At 40.9% G+C, this 12,263-nt stretch overlaps 4 protein-coding genes across 6 annotated transcripts; 3 read left to right on the forward strand and 1 right to left on the reverse strand.

The window, feature by feature from the left end:
• Positions 1-597: 597 nt before the first annotated feature.
• LOC131291184 (uncharacterized) lies at positions 598-1,836 on the forward strand. Its single transcript, XM_058320375.1, has 2 exons — positions 598-838; positions 900-1,836. Exons 1-2 carry the CDS (start codon positions 598-600, stop codon positions 1,286-1,288), a joined length of 630 nt encoding a protein of 209 aa, XP_058176358.1. The 3' UTR covers positions 1,289-1,836.
• Positions 605-1,889, reverse strand: LOC131290708 (HIG1 domain family member 2A, mitochondrial). Of its 2 annotated transcripts, XM_058319874.1 has the most exons (3): positions 1,822-1,889; positions 1,342-1,750; positions 605-1,262 (listed from the first exon to the last, which is right to left on the reverse strand). In XM_058319874.1, the coding sequence occupies exon 2, from the start codon at positions 1,717-1,719 to the stop codon at positions 1,387-1,389; it is 333 nt and encodes a 110-aa protein (XP_058175857.1). In that variant the 5' UTR covers positions 1,720-1,750; positions 1,822-1,889; the 3' UTR covers positions 605-1,262; positions 1,342-1,386. The 2 variants fall into 2 exon arrangements, with proteins under 2 accessions (XP_058175857.1, XP_058175856.1); XM_058319873.1 differs by having other exon boundaries at positions 605-1,750.
• Positions 1,890-5,250: 3,361 nt separating this feature from the next.
• Positions 5,251-6,801, forward strand: LOC131291185 (dual specificity protein phosphatase CDC14A). Its single transcript, XM_058320376.1, has 2 exons — positions 5,251-6,100; positions 6,173-6,801. Exons 1-2 carry the CDS (start codon positions 5,251-5,253, stop codon positions 6,799-6,801), a joined length of 1,479 nt encoding a protein of 492 aa, XP_058176359.1.
• A 2,679-nt stretch (positions 6,802-9,480) lies between these two features.
• Positions 9,481-10,043, forward strand: LOC131291374 (uncharacterized). 2 transcript variants are annotated; one of them, XR_009189300.1, is made up of 2 exons: positions 9,481-9,594; positions 9,842-10,043. XR_009189300.1 is itself a non-coding variant. In XM_058320575.1 (2 exons), exons 1-2 carry the CDS (start codon positions 9,607-9,609, stop codon positions 10,017-10,019), a joined length of 336 nt encoding a protein of 111 aa, XP_058176558.1. In that variant the 5' UTR covers positions 9,603-9,606; the 3' UTR covers positions 10,020-10,043. The 2 variants fall into 2 exon arrangements, 1 of the variants encoding a protein (XP_058176558.1); XM_058320575.1 differs by lacking the exon at positions 9,481-9,594 and adding an exon at positions 9,603-9,764.
• Positions 10,044-12,263: the final 2,220 nt, after the last annotated feature.

A 12,263-nucleotide genomic window follows, 5' to 3' on the forward strand; every position in this document is an offset into this window, starting at 1 on the left:
TTAACGAGTTTTCCGGCGTAGAAAAAAAGCAAAATTCAAACCTTGCTGGTTTACGATACAAAAAAACTGGCAACTGTTTGTGTAGAAAAGTTTATAATTTGTTTGGTGATTCCAAATTTTCTTGCTTTATTAGGTAGGCTGTAAGCACTTAAAAAATAAAAACCTTTATACATCTCGTTACTCTTTGCTACTTGAAAACTCACGAAGCATGTCATGCGAAACGTACTTTCTTCGTTCTATGCTTGTTTTTTATTTCATTTCATATGATAAATAGTGTTTGTGTATAAATTCAGTTTTTAAACAAGATAATAGGTTTGTTACCAATATTTACAGAAGCGTTTATGTTGCTATCTTTATCACTGTGTTGGTTTTTAGGTCAATGATCATTTTAAGATGCACCATAAAAAAATTTCCACGGCTCAAAGATCAGTGTGTGGGCTCACACGAAGTTCAGTTTAACCTTCTTCCATTCACTGTTTGACGTTTTAACACATGTATGAAAGTGCAAAACTTACATTCATTCGATTTTGATAGAACTTTTTTAAGTACTTTGGTTGTTTGGTCATCTTCGCAATGCACGGAAAAGCATTAATTAGTATGATCATACTGGCCACGGCCGGAGCCATCGATACTATTCCAAAAGAAAGTCGTCGAGTAGTTATCGAGTTTTATGACCTGAAAACAAATCTCTCTTTTAAATATCCTACTGTTTCGCTTCATACTCTACCAGAAAGTGAGGCAAGGTTTGTGTTCAACGGCAACAACTGTACGTGTGCCGATTTAAACTGCGTATGTTGCATGGGGATGCGCATAGAACAAATGAATTTCAATCGAAAATGTAAGTATATCATTGTAAAGATATTGATATTAAGGGAGATTGATTGTTTTTTGTTTTCTAGTTTGCAGTAGTTTCACTTACAAGCCGTACGATTTCGCCATTGACATGGAGGTGCTCATGAACGATACATTGATCTATTGGAATTCCCTCTCAGCTAAGAATCCTCCGCCGTTTTGTTTGCCAATTCCGATACCATACATACCACTGAATGCAAACTTGTGCTTGAAGCTGTTCGATATCTACATGCCTAGACAGAATCTTCACATGTGCCTAGATGTTGAGGCTCGAGTTTGGTCGTACCCGTTGTTGATTCTTCACTTCGAATGTATGAGGATGGGGGTGGATGGACTTTTATGGCTTAAACCTTCCGACGGAGATGGGTTCCCAGAGCCAGAGGAAATCATTGACTCCTACGATGAAGTAACTGAAGAAAAACTCGATGCACATTAGTTGGTGACATTCATACCATCTATTCAAAGCATAATAAACAGCTGATTCCTCACATAACAACAATCTGCAAACTGCTCAACTACCTCAGCGTACTTTGACTACTTCTTGGCCGGTTCCTTGCTGCCATAAGTCATGCCAACACCTATGATTAACGCAACGACTGTGAACCCTTGAGCCAAAATACGAGCGCGCATCATATACTGCGACATCTGAGATCGGCCCTTTCGAAAATTCCATAATCCTAGACCAAGGGCCGTTAGCGTTGCTACACAGCCAATTGGTACCAATGGGTTTTCATTGATCTTCCGGGCCATTTTCTCCCTGGTCGTTTCGGCGTGTACTCCGGCGAAATCTTTGCGCATCTGTATCCAGTCTAATTCGCTTTCCGCCGAGAGCTCCGAGGGAGCAGTTCCAGTTGAAACTTTTGCCATAGTTTTGTGTTGTCTGCAGAGTGTGTGTGTTCTATAGGGAAGCCAAGTTTGAGTTGCTAGTGAAACAAGGCATGAAATAAACGAACACTGTGTATAACTTACATAAAGTAAAACAAATTTCACAACGAAGACGAAATGTATTGAATTGACAACTCGGTAAACATTTGACGTTAATAACAAACGAGAAGGGCCAACGAAAACGGCTACTGTCATACAAAATAAGTGATGTTTACATATGAAGTGGGCTACTTCAAATAAATTATTCGCAGTTAAACAAACTGCCGTGCAAAGCCGTTTTACAATTGGACCAATTCACTTTAAGGCTAGATAAAATTTACATTTTGGACAGAGATTGTATGTTAGTTTAATTTAACCGCGTGACTACATTAGGCGTACCATACCAAAAACTTGGTACGGTCTAGCTCCAGCGTACCATACCAAATGCAACCCAGCACTTCTGGGTTGGCTGACGATGGTGTGCTCGAAAGAGCTCGATGAAGTACTCGACTTTTCATATTGGTAAGAACTTGTCGAGCAGTTATCAGTTAATTTGTGGAGAGCATCAACTATTTCGTTTTGGAAGAAGTTATACAGCATTCAATCCGTTGATAAAATTATTCTCATCTTTTCTAAGTCGTGAAACAATGTGGTAAAACGAATCTTATTGTTTTCATTTGCCTGTAATTACCATTTGTAACCGTAAACTGCTGGATTCAGTTTGAATACATAAGGTGAGCAGGACAAAGCATAGGGTTGGAGTGAGAGGTTTTGTGACTACACTTCCATCGCTCGATTCTGACAGAAAAATCGGTTTTTGACACTAGGAGCGTACCAGTTTTTTGGTATGGTACGCCTAATGTAGTCACGCGGTAAATGTGTATCATAGGGTAAAAGTACCCATTTTGGCCCACTTAGGGAAGGGTCCCCACAAAATAAATCTTTGCATTAATTGTATCGAACATATTACAGTAAACTGGGTATGAAAATGTAGAGTAGCTATCTAAGCATGAATTAAAATTCATATTTTTGAGTTTATTTGATGTTTTCACTGAAATATTATCAATATCCGAACACACTTTTTGTCGCTATTTTGGCCCGCTTTGCTTCTATTTTGGCCCACCTGTGTACCAGTTTTGGCCCACCTGAAAAATTACTTTTTTATGTGTTTTATGGTTTTAATAATCTTTATAATAATTTACAATCTGCTATTTACTTTTACTTTTGTTAAATAAGTAAGATAAAATGTTTAATTCGATATTTTAACTTCCACTTTTTTCCAAGATCATCGGATTTTCGTTTAGACAATTTCTGACAACCAGCTGTCAGTGTCAGAATGCATACAAATTTCGTTTCAATCGAAACCAGATTTCCTTGCATCTATTTTGGCCCACTTTTGCATCGAAATTAAAATTATTTCTCGTGCTCTAAAAATTCAAGTAATGTTTTGATAATTCCTAAAAACACTCAAAGCTTTAGAAAAACATTACTTCAGAATTTTTTACCCAGTGGTTGCTTATATCTCAAGGTGGGCGAACTATCTGCCTACGGCATGTTTTTTTGAAAAAGAGACAGCTTCGTAGTTTTAAGCGATTTTCTCGAAAAATATTGATGCAATCGCCTCCAAATTTGGTATTAAACAAGAATAAATTGACCACAACACTAAAAAAAAATGTTAGGGGGCATTTTTATTTGAAATCATTGAAATAATTGATCTACTTTCTAAGTGGGCCAAAATTACATACGTGGGCCAAAATACCCTCACTCAGCCTACTCAAACTGTGTTCACACTAGTCTCACTGATTGGTCAAGCGTCAAACGCGTATTGAAAATTGAACTTCTGTTCATATTGACGTGCTCTGATATGGCGATATGGAGATATTATTGATAAGTGAAATTGTAGCTAAGTGAACATGAGTTCGATCAGTTATTGTTCGTTAACTTTTCTATCAGTTAACTTTTCTATATCGATTTCTCCGGAGGTGTCTAGTATTATACTGTAGTACTGTTATACTATAGACACCATTAAATAACATGCAAAACATTAACATAGCTCAACACATTTTATCGTATGAATCGAGATATCATCATTATTTCCATTGGTTTATTTATATTATTTACTTTTCAATTCAAACGCCCCATCGGAGCCCAGTTTGACAGAATTTCAAAATCGGATGTCTACATACAATATGGCCGCCGTGCACAGAGGGCTTTAGTTTTTCAGTCGTCAACAGTGTGTAAACTTTACTGCTTCAGTCTTCATTTTCTGTCCGCCTTCATCTGAGCGTCCATTTTCCTGCAAACTTTTGTGCTGGTGGGAAAATTGCGTGGACTTTATTGTGATTGTGGATTAATAGAGCTAACAAAGTTTGTTGATTGATTTGTCTTCTAGTAAGAACGTATAACAAGCAGGTAAGCGGTATCCGTAGCGGTCATAGCGGCAATAGTGTATCCCCTTGTTCGTCCCTAAATGGATTTAGTAATGTTTTTCGGAGAAAGTAATAGTTTGATTTTTATTTCAATTTGATTGTTTCTTCGTCACTGTATACGCTCTGCATATAATGCGTTTCATGTATTTAGAGACTACAGCTACATTTTGAATTTACGAGCTGCTTCGATGACACAAAAACAACCCACGGAAATACATTGCTTGGTGCTCCAAGCCTACTCTTTCGTTTTGATATTTTGGTAGCTACTATGGCGGAGCAGTAAAATCAATGTAAGATGTAGCAAAAGCGTAAAAAAAATTCAATGGAATTCCGTGGGACGACTCCTTCGTTTGCTGTAAATAGGCGTTTTGCGTGGGATAAATACGAAAGACCAATTCGGCAAACTTTAATGTCAACGCGGCTGCCGAGTGAACTGATCGACCTTTTGGGGCTACGAGGTTATGAAGGGACGCTGTTATCCGTATTTGATCCTCTATTGGAAAAATGTTTTCGAGTTTAGGTATCCACATTGTGAACTCAATTTATCAATTCATTCACCACAGTCGCGAACACTCGAAATGGGTCACCCTGAAATAAGAATTACTTAAGGCTCAAGCGCTCAAAGGATGATTATTCTCCAATTTTATTGGATTACAATTCTAGTTTAATGAAAATAGTACCGCTGAAATGGTGTATTTTATACATATCTTTTACCGGCTGCGTTTGTTAAATGATAGAATATTTAAACAGCAACATCTAGTCAGCTACATTTTCAATTTAAAAGCATACGCAGAACGCCGGGCAGTAGTGTATGCTTGCGGCTAGGAAGTTTTGGACATTTGGGTTTGATTGATATTCTACTCCGCCTAGTCTCTTTTCTTGGGAAATAATCGCAAAGGTATATTCTTTAAACTGCGCAAATTACTCAACTACTAATATTTATTGCAGGTTTCCTGTGAATTGCCTCGTTACATGGATCGCAGAGATATCGTACGTTTAAGAGTGTGTGAGGATATGTTGCGGTGCATGGATCCCGACGACGATGACGCAGAAATGAAGAGACGAATTGAATCGTCGGCCCCTATTCTGTGCCGTAAGTATAGAGATGTTGCTAATGCCTGTCGATCTTCTCTCTATAGTTATCAAATGTTTTACAGATCGTTTGTACTTCGCTGTCTTGACCAGTTTTGAAGCACCCAGAGTGAAAAGCAACAAAACGTTGATGTTTACTATAGACGATACGCTTGTTTATCAAAATTTTTATATGGATTTTGGCCCACTGAATATCGCCATGGTTTATCAGTATTGCAAATCATTGCACGGAATGCTAACGGACGCAAGCTTGAGTAACTCCCGAATCGTGCACTACACGACCCCAGATAATTCGAAGTTATTGAACGCAGCATTTCTTGCGGGCTGTTATGCCATCATCTACCTCAACTACACGACAAAAAGCATTTTACAAACTCTCAAACCAGCGTTGACTAGAATAGCTGGTGTCAAGTTTTGCGATGCATCCCAACATGATCCCTGCTTTCTCACACTGACCGATTGCTTGAACGCCGTCTCAAAGGCGCACCAGAAAGGATTTTTCTATTTCGACGATTTTGATGCACACCAGTACCAGCACTACGAGCGTGTCGAGAACGGGGACCTCAATTGGATTGTGCCGGGAAAGTTTCTTGCCTTTTGTGGCCCGCAGAATGAATCCCGAATAGAGAATGGTGTTCTAATACACGGCCCGGACGCATATTTCGACTACTTTAAGCGCCACAACGTAACTGCTGTTGTACGGTTGAATATGAAGAAGTATGACGCACGATCGTTTACGGAGAAAGGATTTAGGCATTACGAGCTGTTTTTCATCGACGGTGGCACGCCGAGCGATATGATTATGCGACGATTCCTAGAGATTTGCGAAGATGAGAAGGGCGCGATCGCTGTGCATTGCAAAGGTAAGCGAGATGGTGAGGGATGAGTCATTTCGTTTCTCGTATGTAATGTACAATTATATTCGTTCTTTTTAGCTGGCTTGGGGCGAACTGGTACGCTGATTGGTGCGTATCTAATGAAGCATTATTGTTTCACCGCACTGGAAGCAATCGCTTGGTTGCGTATTTGCCGCCCTGGATCGGTTATTGGCCAACAGCAGCAATGGCTGCAGGATAAAGAACAGTGGCTGATCGCCGAAGGCAATGCATTTCGTCGTTCGAACCCCAATTTTACTCCAGCAAAGCACAAGCTTGGAATTTACAGTCTTGTTGCCGTGCGTCAGTCGGAAGCGGGTGGATCGGGACGGCAAGAGGAGTACGATCGTCGATCCCAATCGTCCCTGACAACGAAAGTGAACTCAATGAGGCTTGCGGACGAGGATGAGGTTGATGCGGAAGGTGCCAATATTATCAATAACAATAATTTGCCCAACCCGGATCGACCGAGCAGCATTTCTCAGCGGCTCCGTTCCAAGGCCATGTCCAGCATGGAGGTTCGGAGCGCGCCAGTCACATCATTACCCCAGAGCGCACGATCGAAGCCTCGATCCCGCGGTAGTCTTATAAATTTACCCTCTCGGGGGGAAAAAGTTGAATCGGGGATATCACGCCGTCGTAAGTCGACAGGAATAGTCGTTGAGCAAAGGTTTGTATCATTAAGATGATGATCGTTGGTTCCTTTTCTATATGTATATCATTTAATGTTTCTTTCTTTCTTTTTATTATTATAGCACCGGAGGAACACAGGGCGAAAATCTTAATAAGATCAAAGCAGCGCGCCGGAAGCGAATGTCAACGCTTCCAGAAACGGAGTTAGTATTTCACATTGTTTCTGAATTGATCAATTTAATCATGTGTACTTTTTTATCCAACCGTGCATTACTAATCGGTACTTGCTTAGTTGCTGTTAAACTGCTTGTGTTGCGTGTTGATTGAGTTGCGACAGAAACGACGATTACAAAAAGAGGGGAAAACTTTCACTGCACTGTTATAATGATAACATTCATCACGCTCACACTAGCTAATTTTACTCATCGGCCGGGGATGTCATACGGTTAATTTTATCAGCTGTTTTTCGTTTATCTCCAAATTGCGATGGAAGCCACAAAACTAAACGCCCATACCGTCGATGATTTTGAAATTTAATTTGTTCCATACCCCTTATCGATCGATATTTCTCTTTGTAAGAATGATGCCTCTTCCAATTCCCACGACTTCCTTCAGTATAGGATTGCACTTGTAGGAAAAACAAACTCTCCCTCTTCAGCTTCGTGGTGGTACTAACACACAGGGTGCAACTAACTCAATTTTTAACTCTTACATTCTTACAATGTCGTCACAAAAAAAAAAAACAAAACATTCATCCATCCTTGGCTCGCATCCCAAGCCTCGAGAACGCCAACGTAGACGATGTCAGTCACCCACCGACTAACCATGCTTCACCAATTCAGCTAGAAAGTGCGCCCGCGAATAACGATAATGGCGCCGGTGCGGGCGTCACACCACTAACAACGCTGCTGTCCTCCTCCGACGCACTCGAAGCGCTGAAGAGATCTCCCTCCCTTGAGACGCTTTGTCCGGGTGAGCGTCACCCACCACCGACTAACATTCCTTCGCAAGAACCTCTAAAACGTACGCCTGGGGAAGTGACAGTCGACGCACCGGACGCAACGCCACTAACCCCTCCTCTATCCTCCGATACACTAGTAGCGTTGAAGCGGTCATCCTCGCTGGAGACGCTCTTTCCGTGGGACGAAAGCAACGAAAGTGCCGAGCCTACCGAGGCGCTTAGTAAGGTGAAGATCGTCGGCGAGAATGTCATTGGCGACACCGTCGACGTACTGATTCCCGTCGTTGACGTCCACTACCTGAATGAAATTCAAATCGAGCGGCAAAGACGCATGATGAAGCTTGCAGCATTAAGGTAAATTGCTACTTCGATTCGTTAGTAATCATATTTCTCGTTTCATTTGCATTTGGATTCAGAATCTAGCCATCGACCGAAGATGCTACCGCACTGGAATTCATCCACTGATCGTAATTCATGAATTCCATGCGTCCACTAACGCTTTTCACATATTCGCATGTGTTTCTACTAAAATGGTAGCTGCATCGCCCAAAGGCTACGATCAAAATCCGTGACTTCAGGTGAAGTTCGCAGCACATCCGTCAACCAGCCAGCCAACAGAGCCCGCGTCAGTTCACGTCGTCGCAAGTCACCAGCGGCCGTTCTCGAATCAAGGTTTGTACCTTGAATGTGGGTTTTCTGTGTGTTGCTGCGAGCTACCTTGTGGAAAACATTGACGGTGCACACACCATGCCGACTCTACGATAACGATATATTTCTGTGTTTTCTCATTTCATTCGCAGCACTGGAAATACACAAGCAGAAAATATTAAAACAAAAGCAGTACGCCGCAAACGTATGACCACCATTCCGGAAACAAGGTTAGCATCTAAATCGTGAGTTTTTTTTTACAATGGACTGTAGAAATAACCTTGTAGATAATGGCGAAGATTAATCACTATTTATTTCATTCGATTCGATCATCGTGACCATTTATCATTTAAAATCAATGTTCAACGTTAACTGAGTTTTTCAACAGTTGTTAAAAGTTTTTTTTTCCATTACGTTCTGTTTGTTCATGATACCAAAAACATTTTTATCAATATCTTTGACAGCTCCGACTGTATTGCCCTACGACTCAGGTCTACAACTAGAAACCGCCCAAACCCTCCACGGCAAGAACCGGTCGTCGTTCAGCCAAGGTGAGTGCCGAAACATCCTTTATTAAACAATTTACTCGGTCTAAAATGTTGCACACTGAAAGTGTAGAATTTAACATTAGATCAGCATCTAATGCTATCATCTATTGTGCTCCAATAACTCAAAATAGTGCGTTCTTTATAAAACAAAATGCGTTTGATTGTTTATTTACGGTTTCTCTTTCAACTTTCATTCGTAGTACAAGCTCCCAAGAAGAATTAACATCACCCGCGTCTTTAAGGATAACCAACACAAAAACGGTCGCTTGGGAAGAACACGGTGAGATACTGACGCAACACGAAACGTCGTTCATAAATATAATATATCGTCTCCCCTTTTGATGGAGAAAATTAAAACAGACGGTCTGGACCATCCGTTGGGACCCTCGTTGTCTTCTGCGCTCGACAACAAAACAACTTCGCTGGAACCGCTCCGGTGGGAGGCTACCGAAAACGAGAAGTGTCTGCCAATCAACAACCTGGCCAGTGTGACAGTCTCCGAGCCAACGACGGAAGAAACAAAGACGGGTGAAGCGGGAACCTCGACGGCGTTGGCAGACACAAACACCAAGAACGAACCGGTGTACGATGACGGTGTGGATGAGGGCAGTGCGGAGTTGTCGGTAGCAGGAGACGACGGCAAAACAACCGCCGGGCTATGTCAGCCGCTCCAGCAGCCGAAGGCTAGCAAGGTAAGTCAACCGATGCAACAGCCGCAGCAGGAACACCAACCAAAACCACCACTAACAAAGCCGGTAAAGAGCCGGACGAGCAAAGAGGACAGTAGTTACTACCCTGGACAACAGATACCTGTCTACAGGCGGGGTCGTTCCCTTTCACAGGAGATCGTCCGTGTCAAAGGGTTAGTTCTGGTCCTTGGTGTGAAACTCGGAACCGTGTCGGAATTATTCTAATCGTATGTTTTGCTTTCGTTTCTAGACCCAGTACGTTACGGGCTGGAGCCGAAGTCGCCCCTAGGCTAGTGTGCGACCCTGGCAATGGCGGCGAAGGCGAAGAGGGACCCTGTAGCGGACATCTCGCTAGAAGACGGCTCCGGTTACGCTCGGAACGCCAACGCCATGAACATCAACAGCAACTCCACCGACCATGCCGATAACTGTAACGTTAAGCAATGCTAGCTTTCTCCTTGATCAGTTTTTTTTACTTTTTCATACTTATTATATCCTTTAATCTCTCTTTTAAGCGGTCGAAAGGGCAGGGCCTTTGGTTAGTGCTTGTTGGCGGTAGTCGAATATTTATTTTTGAATTATTAAGCGTGTCCTATAAACGTTTTCAAATCTCACCTTCCGCGCGCAATCAGAAGTATAATAATAAGTATAAGAGCCATAAGAGCCGTTTTGTGGACGACTTTACGGATCGAATCTGGCATTTCGCCTGCAATGGGTTAAACAATCCACAAGAAACGTATAATCAAAGAATGATCCTATTGGTACTTTTTGTGTTATGGTCTTCCAACTACTTAAAGCGTAGCAATTCGGTAAAGCATAGCTAATTTTGAATTACAACATATTCGTAAAATTTTCCAACTTAATTTTAACACTACGCTTTTGCATGTTTAAAAACATGTTTTAAGCAAAACCTTCACGCTTTACGTTAGGTTTATTGGACTATAATTTATCCGACGCTAGCCGCACCGATGTTAGAGAAATAGAACATCACACATGTTAAGAAATATATCAAACATTATCTAACAGGGGTTCCAAATGAATTAACAAGAGCACTTTAGAAAATGACCCCTACTTTTAACGTTTTGCCATGAACAATGTACAATGTTTTTTTTTTCTCTAGAAAGTAAGACTGCACGTTAAGTAACGGGGATCGTTAAGGGTGGTTCCGAGAACCTAGAACGAGCGTAACTAAAGACGAGTTTAAGCATATTAAAAATATGAAATAACACTGAAAGACAGTCATTTATATATTGTTCTGCAAAAAGGCCCACGCGCTGCGGAATTGAAGAAAAAGCAAGTAATATATTCACTTACACTGGACGTTAAGGGTGTATATTGGGGCGTATACAACAAAGCTAGAATCACATACGTTAACAGCAACTGACAGTCAAGCAATGGAAGCAAGTATTAAATGGCTTTAAACTAAACGCATCTGTATATTCCTCAACGCTTAGTAATAAGCAGCAGAAACAAAAGGCAGCCATAACAAAAAGTGCAAGTTCCGCTCGCAAGTACCTCGGTGTAAACAAAAAATTCTTTGCATTTCTCAGAGAAGACTGTCCAGTAGCTTATTAATCAAGACTAATCTTGGAGCTTGACTAATTTTATGAATCGTTTATGTTTGCCCATGAGAAACTTTCCCACAACGCGTTTAGAGAAAATTTTGGAGGATTGGTTTGTTAAAGGTTTGACGGTGTGCTAATCATAGTCGGCAAACGCACCCATCGTTGTGTTAGTAAGATTAATTTGTTTTTGTTTTTCGTCATCACCCATCTTGCATTTTGTGCAAGTTTGCATTTTATTTTACTGTGATTTAATATCCCATATCGAATGCTAGTGCGGTAAAGACCAGCAACAAGATATGTTTGTCCACACAAGTTTACCAACATTCACGTTGCAATCACAATAATCACCTCGGAAATGGTATTAATGGCGGATTCGGGTCCGGATAGGTTCTAGGTAGTTTCCTCTTCAGTATGCTATGATTTCTATGCAAACTATCAGGGGCAACACGAGAAAACCGAATGCTGCCCGCCAACATTCGAATTCTTCTACATGTTGTTTATTATTGTCAAGTAGCTCCAGCACAAGCAGAAACATCAATACCCGGGTAAATGGATACAAAGCCATCATACATTTGTTTAACAAAATAAAACCGAAACAAAGCGGTATGACAAACTATTCGAAACAATCTCCATACTTGGAATATTTGAACGCAGTTGTCCGCACTAAAGTATATTGAAATATGTAATAAAAAACTGCAACCATTTGCAACAATATTAACATTCAAAAAGCTTCCTAGTGTTATCGGTTCGAGATTATGAAAAGTACAGGAATATCACATCTAGTGTATTAAGCCTAAAGTAATATAAAACAGCGTGAAGTTTACGTTTCCACGTAAATTACTTTTTTTTATTCAAAGGAGAGGGTTGAAAATTGCAGTTTAACAAAATCTCTTTTCAGTTGAAATGAACAAGGTTCGAGTTTTATGCAGATTCGCCGTCATTCTTGTGCAATGTATGTCTGACCGGGCCTAGCGGTGAGCTGGAAAATCTAAGCTGGAGGGTGTATGTAGTATGTATTATATTTCATTGTTCATCTATTCGACTTCGGTAGTCATTTGAACTAATTTTATTCTTCTCTTTCAGCAATCTGCGAAAGTGAGTTCTGTT

Source organism: Anopheles ziemanni, chromosome X (genome assembly GCF_943734765.1).
Source record: "Anopheles ziemanni chromosome X, idAnoZiCoDA_A2_x.2, whole genome shotgun sequence".
Classification (NCBI taxonomy): Eukaryota; Metazoa; Arthropoda; class Insecta; order Diptera; family Culicidae; genus Anopheles; species Anopheles ziemanni.

What these genes read in the sequence shown, in the direction of transcription:
- LOC131291184 (XM_058320375.1), top strand. Translation starts at nt 598, where the DNA reads ATGATCATACTGGCCACGGCCGGAGCCATCGATACTATTCCAAAAGAA. An exon ending in AATGAATTTCAATCGAAAAT is followed by an intron (nt 839 to 899) that starts GTAAGTATATCA and finishes TTTGTTTTCTAG; the next exon opens with TTTGCAGTAGTTTCACTTAC.
- LOC131290708 (XM_058319874.1), bottom strand. Translation starts at nt 1,719, where the DNA reads ATGGCAAAAGTTTCAACTGGAACTGCTCCCTCGGAGCTCTCGGCGGAA.
- LOC131291185 (XM_058320376.1), top strand. Translation starts at nt 5,251, where the DNA reads ATGTTGCTAATGCCTGTCGATCTTCTCTCTATAGTTATCAAATGTTTT. An exon ending in GATCGCTGTGCATTGCAAAG is followed by an intron (nt 6,101 to 6,172) that starts GTAAGCGAGATG and finishes CGTTCTTTTTAG; the next exon opens with CTGGCTTGGGGCGAACTGGT.
- LOC131291374 (XM_058320575.1), top strand. Translation starts at nt 9,607, where the DNA reads ATGCAACAGCCGCAGCAGGAACACCAACCAAAACCACCACTAACAAAG. An exon ending in GAGATCGTCCGTGTCAAAGG is followed by an intron (nt 9,765 to 9,841) that starts GTTAGTTCTGGT and finishes TTTCGTTTCTAG; the next exon opens with ACCCAGTACGTTACGGGCTG.